At 33.6% G+C, this 11096-nt stretch overlaps 1 protein-coding gene across 7 annotated transcripts; it reads right to left on the bottom strand.

The window, feature by feature from the left end:
- Positions 1–249: 249 nt before the first annotated feature.
- Positions 250–8962, bottom strand: LOC129291495 (cell division control protein 2 homolog C). 7 transcript variants are annotated; one of them, XM_054928876.1, is made up of 7 exons: positions 8809–8961; positions 6603–6680; positions 4895–4995; positions 2054–2718; positions 1864–1933; positions 1484–1622; positions 250–645 (listed from the first exon to the last, which is right to left on the bottom strand). In XM_054928876.1, exons 4-7 carry the CDS (start codon positions 2694–2696, stop codon positions 553–555), a joined length of 945 nt encoding a protein of 314 aa, XP_054784851.1. In that variant the 5' UTR covers positions 2697–2718; positions 4895–4995; positions 6603–6680; positions 8809–8961; the 3' UTR covers positions 250–552. The 7 variants fall into 7 exon arrangements, with proteins under 7 accessions (XP_054784851.1, XP_054784848.1, XP_054784849.1 ...); XM_054928873.1 differs by lacking the exon at positions 4895–4995; XM_054928874.1 differs by lacking the exons at positions 4895–4995; positions 6603–6680 and having other exon boundaries at positions 8809–8962.
- Between the last annotated feature and the right edge of the window lie 2134 nt (positions 8963–11096).

Here is an 11096-nt window from a genome sequence, read left to right as displayed (position 1 = left end):
ATAGCTTAAGCAAATAATAAAATTTCATGGTGAACAAGATTCCAGAGTGATTGTTCATGCATGAAGACATGAAGAGGCCCAATTATGGAGAAGTAATTCAAAGTGAAATATCACTGTATCTTATCCTCACATATAGTGTTGATAAATCTCTAATATCAGGTCTAGTGACTGGGACATTGTGTTTAGTGATAATAGGAAGCTCTCCTTAAAATGCAAGCATTGTGTTTAGCGAATAACAAAGCATTCACATGGTTAATAGTGGGGTTATATAAAACTATAGCTTAAGCAAATAATAAAATTTCATGGTGAACAAGATTCCAGAGTGATTGTTCATGCATGAAGACATGAAGAGGCCCAAAAGGCGATACCACTCGCAACTCCATGAAAGGGAGGATTCCAAGGAAACTTACATTGAATTGTACAGCCAGATCACCAAGATGATGACAAACGATTTTACAGTTTACCCAATCGATTTAATAGATCCTTAGACTACATAGATCATCAAACACAGACATCTGCAGACAAATTTGTGACAAGTGGGCAAGCATGTGATTAAAATTGAGACTTGTCCAGGCTATCAAAGTAGGGATGATCAAGTGCTGCCTTTGCAGAGATTCTCTCAGCAGGGTTATACTGGAGCATTTTCTGCAGGACCCCAATATCAGATGCAATTAGCCCCGCTAAGTTTTTTCAGAAATATATATTTAAAAAAATGTGGAGTGAAATGACTTAAAATGAATGTTAAAAAAAAAAATTCAAGTTACAATGAACCTGATATGTAGTTTGGAGAGTCAAGATGTCATGTTAAAGGACTTGATAGAATAATTCAGAGCATATAATTTCATATCACCCCTTAATGCTACTATGATTCTATACCAAAAATAAAAATACATCACAGTGATTATTGCCCTGCTTATGATTGAACCCAAAAAAAATATCACGATGAGAAAAGAAATAAAACATCTAAAATCTTTTCCATTTTGGGATCTTGTTTTCCGAAGGTGACAATTTTTTTAATTTACCTATTTTCGTTGGTTCTCCTATACGCATATTCAAATATGAAAGAGAAAAAGAAGCCAATAGGAAGAAATGAGATCTTCATTCAAACATATGACTAAAAGATTTTTCCATTAAAGTCCATAGAGTATTCGAAAATCTAGGCGTAACAAATAAGTATTTAGCTTAATCAATATTAGTTGAGTGTGTTTTTGTACTGCTTCTCATATAACTTTATCTTGCAGAACGGTCACATAATATGTATCAAAATAGAATGGCATGCTTGAATTCAAGATGTCTAATGCTTGACTATAGAATAGTTTTTCCATACATGTTGGCTCCAGATATTTGTCCTGATCCAAAACAAAGTAATTAAGACTGCAAGTTTCTTTTTTATTAATAGAAATTGTTTTCCTGATAATAATTTGCTCCTTAAAAGCTTAAAATATAATACTCAAAAATATGGAGTTGACAACAAGATACTAACCGAGAGAAGATCTACTCCTTCAGGTCCCAAAGATGGAACAGCTCGTGCCAAGTTCTGTGGTTCCCACCGCGGGTAGACATGCCAGTCCCTCAAAGAAGTAACCCCTGGCCACTGTTCCTCAGTTGGCGTACCCAACAACCTTCAGGGACCAAAAATAAAAATGAAGTCAATGTTAAAGTTAGATTTTAGAAAGCAGGAACCAACCTTAATATTGCAATGACAATAAGAGTCACGTGTGATAGATTGCAATAAGTAATACTGGCTATAAGAGAAGAATTGTTAAAAGTAAAAACTAAGTCAAAATTTTTGCTTGAAAAATAAGCATGCCACGTGGTCTTGGTCTGAAAATTACAGCGTCAGTATATCGAGTGATATTCAACCTGAATATATTAAGGAGTTGTTGGAACTCAGAATCCCCGGGAAACAAGGCTTGCCTTCTCACCATTTCAGCTACAAAACCAAATTCAGTTAGGTGAAAGCTATATAAAGTAACAAATTGACGATAATTGGCAACATAAACATTTGTTGGAGGAGATCAAGTAAAAGGAGATGTGTATGCAATGCACGCACCAAAAATGCATCCAACGGACCACATGTCAACCCCAGTGGAGTAGTGAGTGGATCCCAGCAGAACCTCAGGTGCTCTATACCAAAGGGTGACAATCTCATGCGTGTAGCTCTTAAGAGGAACAGTGAAGGCTCGTCCAAGACCAAGGTCAGCAATCTTGAGGATCCCCTTCTGCTGGTCGAGAAGAAGATTCTGGGGTTTGAGGTCACGGTGGAGGACCCCGTGGCTATGGCAGTGAGCAACACCCTTGCACAGCTGGAAAAGGAAGCTCTGAATAAGGGAAGGAGCAAGAGGCCTGGGGTTCGGGCCCTTGCGGTGAGAATCTATGTATTTCTTTAGGTCAGTGTCCAGGTACTCGAAGACCAAGTAGAGGAGGGGCTTGGTACTAGGCTGGCAACCAGCAGCCACAGTCTTCGAGGCCTTGTCAACATGCTCGACACAGAGCAGGCGGACAATGTAGAGGGACTGTGAGAGCATCTGAAGGAGGGAGATTTCTCGAAGAGCAGTAGGAGGAATTCCCTCCTCGTCCATTTCCAGCCGCGTCTTCTTCAGAGCCACCAGCTGCCCGCTGGCCTTCTCCTTTGCCTTGTAAACCTTCCCATATGTCCCTTCCCCGACCTTCTCCAACTTCTCGTATTTCTCCATTGAAAGAAATCAGCTTCTCCTACTATTTACCAACAAAACATCAATCAAGATTCATTGAATCAAATCTTTGACAAGAAATCCAACCCCTTCTGATGTAAAGAATTCTCCTAGATTCTAATTCCAAGCTCTACATTGCACAATATCTCATTACCATCCCACCAAATTCCCAAAATCAAATTAAAAAGAAAACAACGAAATTAACAAGAGACTAAAACAATGTTAGTGCCAGCAACAAGTAGGCCACAAATAACCAACATAGATGCATAATCCACAAGAGTATGTAACAAATCTGACGCGGCTTAAAGCCACAAAAACAAGCGTGACTTTTGGCTCACAGTTACCAGCGCAGTGTTTTAAAATACTTACCAAATAACTCGATTTCAAATATAGCCAAATATTTGCTAAATCTCACTTTCAAATCTATTTCCAAATAGTTGCTAAAGCTTCTTTTAGTCTGAGGTGCTTTTAAGCAACAGAGATTCATGTTTTAGAAATAAAAATAAGTAATCAACCTAGTTTACAAGTAATAATACGGTGATATAAATTAAACACTATCTATAATGATATTTCAATCAAAGCAAATCCTCCTCTATACATAAATTTTCTACTAACCTATCTCAACACTCAATTTGTCAAGGTCAAACCAATACAGATCATGCAGCACGATAAACCAAGTTTTTTGGCATGGAAATCCATGATATATGACAACTCAAGATGCTCAAAACCAAAGACAAGTGTGCCGCATTTTAATTTCATATGAAAGAGCATGAAAATATAATCAATTTTAGGGGCATAAATCAGCACCAATATTTTAAAACAGAGACAATTTTCTCATGCAAATGCAACGTCAAATAGTCACACCGTTGAATTTATTCCAATCACGATCGTCACTATAAAGACCTATAAGAAAGGAAACACTATCGCCCCTAAAATTACAGTCTCTCAAGGAAGGATAGGCAAACATGAACACCAGTAAAAACATACTCATTACAATTACAAAATGTGTGAAAGGAAGCACTACATTCAATTTGAAAATAATTGTACAGCAAATTTCCCGATGGACTTGATTTTCGCACAATACCATAACATGAATTAAGATTCAGACATGGCAGGAGTCAGTCAAGAGATGGCCATCACAAGAGCAACATCAACAACTTAGAAACATCTTTTGATATTCACAAGGTCTATTCACAAGGAAATTTTAAGAGAACGAATACCTAACCAAGATGACCAATATTTAACAATATAATCTAAATAACATAACCTTTTACCAAGACCTTAATGAAACTTTAGGAACATATCCAATACTTATAAACCAATACGGAGGTTAAATAATACTCAATGCAAAATAAGACCAAGGTTGTAACGAAACCATGCTGGTTAGCCACTAATTTTGATTCTAAAAACTTATTTTCTCAAACATTTTGTCAAAAACTTGATACATCTCAAAAGCTAACATGAAAACAAATATAGTCGTTGAATTAACAACCAAATGCCTTTCCAATAACTCCCTATTCCATTTCCAAACTTTATACTGTTTGCCTCCTATAATTTCATATTCAATTTTAAACAACTTCAAGTCTCCTAGATTTCAAATAAATCAATTAATTAGCTTCGTTTTTAATCATTAGCACAATAATCACACTTGAATGCTCAATTCAATAAATTTTCTTCCTTACACATTGCATCAAACATCTTGTATGCATTCAAAAATTGAATCATAAAATGAACATCTCAATTCACAAACTACCAAAAATATCTTTCCAAGCATCAAAACAATCTTTTCAAAGTTTTCATGTTCAATTTTCTTAACAAGGTTTTTTTGAAAAAAAAAAAAAGAAGCAAAACAGAACCTTGACTTCTCCTCTGTCGTATGAGTAAATTTCTCAGTCTAATAATTCCCATCAGATCACACTCTAGCTCGTTTCATTTTTTTCCCAACCAGCAGCAACCACAAGGGAAAGAAAAGAATTTGGGCATACCTAACATGGAGGAAGAAACAATAGCAAGCTACTGAACCAAAAAATCTCTCACAGCAACGAAGAAGAGAAGGTTCGTTTCCGCTCTCTTACAACAGCAGTGGGTGAGTAGCAACGAGAAGGAAAAGAAATAAGCGAAACCGTACCTACAACACACGCAGCAGCGACTGCAGAACAGGAAGAAGAAGAAGAAGAAGAAGAAGAAGAAGAAGAACTCACGAGCCCCAGACGATCAGCAGCAACGACGGAGGAAAGGTCACCCGCGCGTACTCAAACACCGGCAATGAGAAGGAAGAACGAAGAAAGAAGTGATACAGGTTCTAGAAGAGAATGCAAGTCACCCGAGATGGAAGAATGGTAAGTAAATTGGGATGCGATTTCGTTTTGCTTTTGATTGATCAGAAAAATGACATCGATCTGAGAGATTAGGACAAAATAAAGGGCAACAAAAAATGGAGAGAGAAAAGTTGTTAGCCAACGGGAAAAGGTTGATTTAGGTCCGTTTTGCCGCGCCTTCAGTGATTTCAAATTTTTTGAATATTTTTTTATATTATATAACAAGTGGCAATTACGCTGCTTACAGCCCGCACACATTATTTAAAACGAAGGGAAAAAAAAAAAAAAAAGAGCTTTCTTAGACACGTCAGACCATGAATAAGGAAGAATAACAGTGTGGTTCCAAATAAATAAATTAATGATAGTTTGGTTACTGATAAAAAATTTTATAAAATAAATTATAAATATTAATTTAAATAATTATAAATAAAAATTTATATTATAATTAAAATTTATATTTAATACTTAAATATTTATTTATAATTAAAAGTATTAGATTTATAATAATTTTTAATCAATATTTTTAACTTATTTATTAAAAAATTTTGTCGACGAATTAATTTAATCTTTTAAAAATTGGACTATTATCTAACTAAGTAAAATCAATTATATAATAATTAAATATAAAAAATAATTTTTTAAAAAATAATAATTTAATAATTAAAAATAATAATTCTATCAGTAAGATTAAAATCATAATAACATAAATAAAAGGCTAAATTATATTTTTAATTTTTTAAATTTTATATAAAATTTTAATTTAATCACTTAATTTTATAAAATATATTTTGAATCCTCTAATCCTAATAACATTAGTTTTAAATGATTATTTTTCTCAATAATGGTTATTTTTAAAAAAAATTATAAGGATACTTTATCAATATTTAAAATTTTAATGTAAATTTTTTTTATAAAACTAACTACATTAGCATTAAAGGACTAATAAACACTTTATAAAATTAAAGAATTAAAATGAAACATCATGTAAAATTAAAAGATTAAAAATATACTTTAACATAAATTGAATGATCATTATTTTTTTTAGAAAATTATATTAAATAGTTGATATGGCTTTTTATGTAAACATATTTTTTATATATTATCTCAATCATTAAAATATTACATATTTAATAAGCTTTTAAGTTTAAATACTTTTATCCAATCCTAGAAATGTAAAATATCAAAAGTAAAGAATGTAAAGTTGTAAAATTTACATATAATTTTTCCCCTAGCGGCTCCCCTCACAAATTAAAATCTTACAATACTTAAATGTAAATATAATTATAACTTATACTTGATAAACCAATCAAGTATGTCGACTTTTACGAAAGCTTATGCAACTTCAATTCAAGAGTTCGCCTTTTTCCCCCCGTGTTGTTCACTGAGATGAGTTTCTAAATATAGACATCGGAAGCTTGAATAATGTAACAAATCAGGCTTGAGTAATCTAACAAGTGCGTGTTTGTGAGAACATTGGTAAAAGCATTAGCATTCAGGACTCAGGTGTGGCGCTTCTACAGCTCTTTCAGATGCACATTACTCACAATGACATAATTATGTCAATTTAATGATCGGTGAAATGAGTACTTACATGATCCTCAAAATATGGTCTTGCTAAATTATTAAATTAGTTAACAAGTTGCTCATCGACAGCAGCACGTGGAAAGACCTAAAGGGATAGAAAGTATTGTCAGTATTTCTGAAACGTAAGTTCTCATTTATATAGTTGCAGTGGTTTTAACATTTCACCACTAATGAACTTGTGCAAAATCTTACAAAACTTCATTACAAAAATGTTTATCTTTCAATTAAAATATCGAGACATCAATTGACATAGGAATTACCACTATTGTGTAGGGAACCTTCTCAAACAAAATTTAAAAAAAAAAAAGGTTTAAGACATGTGAATAAAATAATAAATAAGCATCAGTCATTTGGCAAGACTGTTTTATTGTTGAGACAACTTTTTTGAATATGACTAAAAAGTGGTGGGAGATAAAATTATGAAGTTGAAAAAGAAAATAGACAAAGACCTTCAAGAAGAGGCAAATGGAAAAACTAATTGTGATGGAGTAGGAATGAAATCCGATATGTCACCCGACAAGAAAGAAGAGAGGGAGACACGAGACGAGACACCGTAGAGAATTTATGAAGAAGTGAAGAGGGGATTTGCACAAAGAGAGATGAGAGAAATGAGAGTAGCATGGTCAAATAAAAATTAAATATATATTTATTCTCTTGATAGATGTTCGAACATTTCATTTACATCTCAAAAAGTACCCCTCAAGCTTGTTGCCTAAATCCATTTCCCATTATTTTTTCAATATACTTTTAAAAAATCAACTTGCATATTTTCAAAGTATCCAAACAAAATCTCACATTTTGCTAAAAGTGCCAAATCCAAACGAGCCTCTTAGATTTGGTGCTTTTCGAATTCTCGAGAAAAGACAAGGGAAAGCACTTTCCAAATACTAAAATAGGCCATTTGGATTTAGCATTTTAGCATTTGGAAAGTGTTTTTTTACTTTTCAAATGTTAAATATTGTTTGAATATTTTATAAATATATCAATTTGACTTTTTAAAAGTACATTGAAAAACAATGAAAAGTGAATTTGGCAATTGAAACGCAAATGGATGTGGAAGCATTAATTGAGGAAATAAATGTATGCCTAATTTTTATTTGAGCATGCGATCCTTAATGTTTTCTCATCTCTTTTTGTGTAAGCCCTCCTCACTTCCTCAGAATTCAGAAACTCTTCTATGGTATTATCTCCTCTCTTCTGCCTCGTCCAATGAGGGATTGGACTTCATTCCCACTCTATCACAGTCAATTCTTCCATCCGCCTCGTTTAAGTCTAAACTCCAAAAGAAGCAATTGAGATAATCCACAGGTTCATATTCTTTTTTTTTTTTTGGGTTTATTTTTCAATTGTTTTTGGTTTATTCACAGGTTCATATCCTTGATTCTATCTCAAATGTCTGTGAGTCTGTTAGCATAAAACTATTCTTCTTGTTAAAGCACAGTTTAAATGCACAATTTGGTTCAAAGGACAATGATAATCAATAACCACGCCCAAAAATATTATTGAAAATAAAGAAAGAAACACAAAAGTCACTTTTGAATCCCCACAGTTGAGCTTGAATATGAAAACCTGACCTAAAACCAAAAGCAACCTGAATTATGCAGCGTATATATACATTCATATCATGACAACACAAGTAAGTTATCCATCTTTTCAACCATCCAAGATAAAGGTTAAATTAGTAAAGAAAATGTGCATATATGCTAGGGGCTTTTGTCTCTTGAAGTAGGCTAACATACCAATATCAGCAAAGCCCAGATCCTTGGGGAATAACAATAGGGCATTCTTAAGCTGTAGATTTTAACGCGGAAAAATTACCTTAATCAACAGGCATGATAATAGAAGGATTTGCCGGAGCAAATCTATGTGCAACATCAAACTATATGACTGCATTTTAGATAAAGGCTCACTGAAAAATTGGATTCACCATTGCTGTTAGAATCTCGTTTTGGTTTTGGTTCAATCGTTCGAAAATTCGTGCCCCAGGGATCACAGGGCGGTTCCCTTGTTCACCCATTCCATTTAGCAAAGATTATGCCCTCTTTTTATTCGCAGTAATTCTGTTTCTCAGTAATAATTAAAATCAAGTATTAAGTACACTAATCGAAGGAGACGTACCAGGCGAAGTCAGGAGAAACACCGATGTACTGAAAAAACGACGAGCAAGCAATAAATGAACAAAATTAAAATAAGAAATAGTCGATGTTGCTCACCGGTGGAAACAGGAAGGAATGAAGAATAGAACGCCGGGTAATAAATCCGATAGGAGAGAGCCTCTGAATGTGCAGTGGAGGATTTACCAGTGAGGAAGAAGAGAGAAATGGTGAAAGCCTATAAAAATTCAAGTTTCAACGGGCCATGGACGCGCCCAGGGATTTCAAATTTTCCACGTCACACTCACGCGTACGAGCGTGTCTCCCGCTCTGCTCATACAAGGGACAGCTCAACGAGGGACTAGGAAATGGCAGTCAAGGCTCAGGGCTTACTTAGGTATTTAAATTCAACTTAAATTTTAAGTGTGAAATTCAAAAAATTTATAAATTTAATTTTTAATTTTATAATTTCATTATGATAAATTTAAAACTGTGTTTTAAATTTTAACTGAAAAATAAATTTATTTATTTTTTAACTATATTAAAATTTAAAAAATGTAACATCCTGAATTTTTAATCTGAAATTAATGTGAAATTGATGGATAGATGAATCATATAAAGACGTTAATTGAAAATAGAGGTTTTGAGGGACTGCTTTCCATCAGATATCAAACAACATTTCAAACCTTATGTTTTCTACCCTCATTCTTAAGTTCTCATTAATTTTCACAAACTCTACAAGTTCTATTAATTGCCTCACAAGCATCTCGTGTGAAAAAAAACTTTATATTTATTTTTTTCAACATTTCTATCCGCTTTTTATTCCCTCACCTTCTCAACATATTTGGCCTTTTTTAGCTTCCAGCAACTCTTCCCAAGCCTTCAGTTCAAAATTTATTTTGTGTTTCTACCTCATTTTTTTTATATTTATCTTCATCTTTTTTAAGAAAGTTCTTTTTTCACAGATTTAATGCATCGACCATCTTCCCTATCCTAAACAATCAATACTCCCTATTAATATTTAACAATCTACACTAGTCACAACAACCAAGCTCAAACAAAGTTTTCAACAATGAACCTCATGTTCAGATCAATGACCTAATAGAAAGTAGAAAAGAAGCTAGGTCATGGACACAATGGCATCGTCCATGCACATTGGATAAGACATTCAACTAGGTTCAGCGAGATCTTGGTCCTATTTTTATAGGACAAAAGAGAATATAGAAAGCCTATAATTCAAAACTTCTCATTATCAACTCCTTTAAGTCCTCTCAAGTCAGATATATAAGCTATATATGTTAGTTGAAATTCTAAATAGTCACTATCATACAAAAATAACTATAACAAGTTCTCTTTAAAATAATAAATACTCCTATAAATTTCCCACCCTAAAAAATCAAGGGTAACTATCACTGAAACAAAATTAGGATACTTTTATGGAAAATCATTAAAGTGGACCCTAATTATCACTAAGAATTATGATGTGTAATGTGTTAAGTATGTGGAATATTTGAGTGTGTGAGTTTATGTGTCATGAATTGATTATTCGAAATGCATATTATTTGAGAAATGTGTATAGTATGATTATTGGCGGGAATTCGCCTAGGGAAAGGAGTAGATTGATTTAAATCTACATGGTATTAGCAGTAACTGTTAGAATTGGAAACTTACCTTGGCACCAATGGTTAAAATCAAGAGATAGCCCTTATCCTATGGTTGATTCAAGACTGTCCTACTTGTTCTACAAGAGACTCAAACCTAACTAGTCTTCATCAGTTCATGAGGAGGCTAGATTATGAGTACGACAACTTATGATTGTTAGTATTAGGGGAAACTAAATTATATAAGTGAGTAAGTTAACTTTAGTCTGATAGCTTCTCACAAGTAGAAGGCTGAGTTAGTCTGTGACGGATGTAGCCACGTGATAGCCCCCAGTTTCATGTCAGAGGTAACAGGAGGGTATAAGGTTATCATTTAATCATACATATAAATCCAACCACATAGTTGTTTGTATTGTAGTTGGCATGTGTTAGGGGCACATGGTTGGTAGTATTGCGACCCTATATTGTGCATTGTGATTTAAAAATGAATATATGTGTTTTTAGGTTCAGTCACATGATTATTAGTTTTGTGAACCATGATTAAGTTCCTTATATGTGTTATTTGTGTGCTTGCCTGTTTGCATCTATTTACAATTAATATACAACTGTATAGATTAGATAAAACTTGATTATTAAGTGGTTATACTCATCTCTTAATTCTCAATATTTTAGGACCTAGCTCATCGAATCAGATTCGGGGAAAAGCACTGTAACAGTCACACCCCCCCGAGCCCACTGCTGTAAGTGGTGGACTAGGCCGTGCCACCTCACGGCAACCAAGCCGGCTTTCCTCCTGGTAGTTTAGGA

Source organism: Prosopis cineraria, unplaced genomic scaffold (assembly GCF_029017545.1).
Source record: "Prosopis cineraria cultivar Desert tree isolate PC_DT_omini unplaced genomic scaffold, ASM2901754v1 PC13, whole genome shotgun sequence".
Lineage (NCBI taxonomy): Eukaryota > Viridiplantae > Streptophyta > Magnoliopsida > Fabales > Fabaceae > Prosopis > Prosopis cineraria.
This window is presented reverse-complemented; position numbering and strand designations above follow the sequence as displayed.

What these genes read in the sequence shown, in the direction of transcription:
- LOC129291495 (XM_054928874.1), bottom strand. Translation starts at nt 2,696, where the DNA reads ATGGAGAAATACGAGAAGTTGGAGAAGGTCGGGGAAGGGACATATGGG. An exon ending in CAACTCCTTAATATATTCAG is followed by an intron (nt 1,623 to 1,863) that starts GTTGAATATCAC and finishes TGGTCCCTGAAG; the next exon opens with GTTGTTGGGTACGCCAACTG. An exon ending in AAGGAGTAGATCTTCTCTCG is followed by an intron (nt 646 to 1,483) that starts GTTAGTATCTTG and finishes GGGGTCCTGCAG; the next exon opens with AAAATGCTCCAGTATAACCC.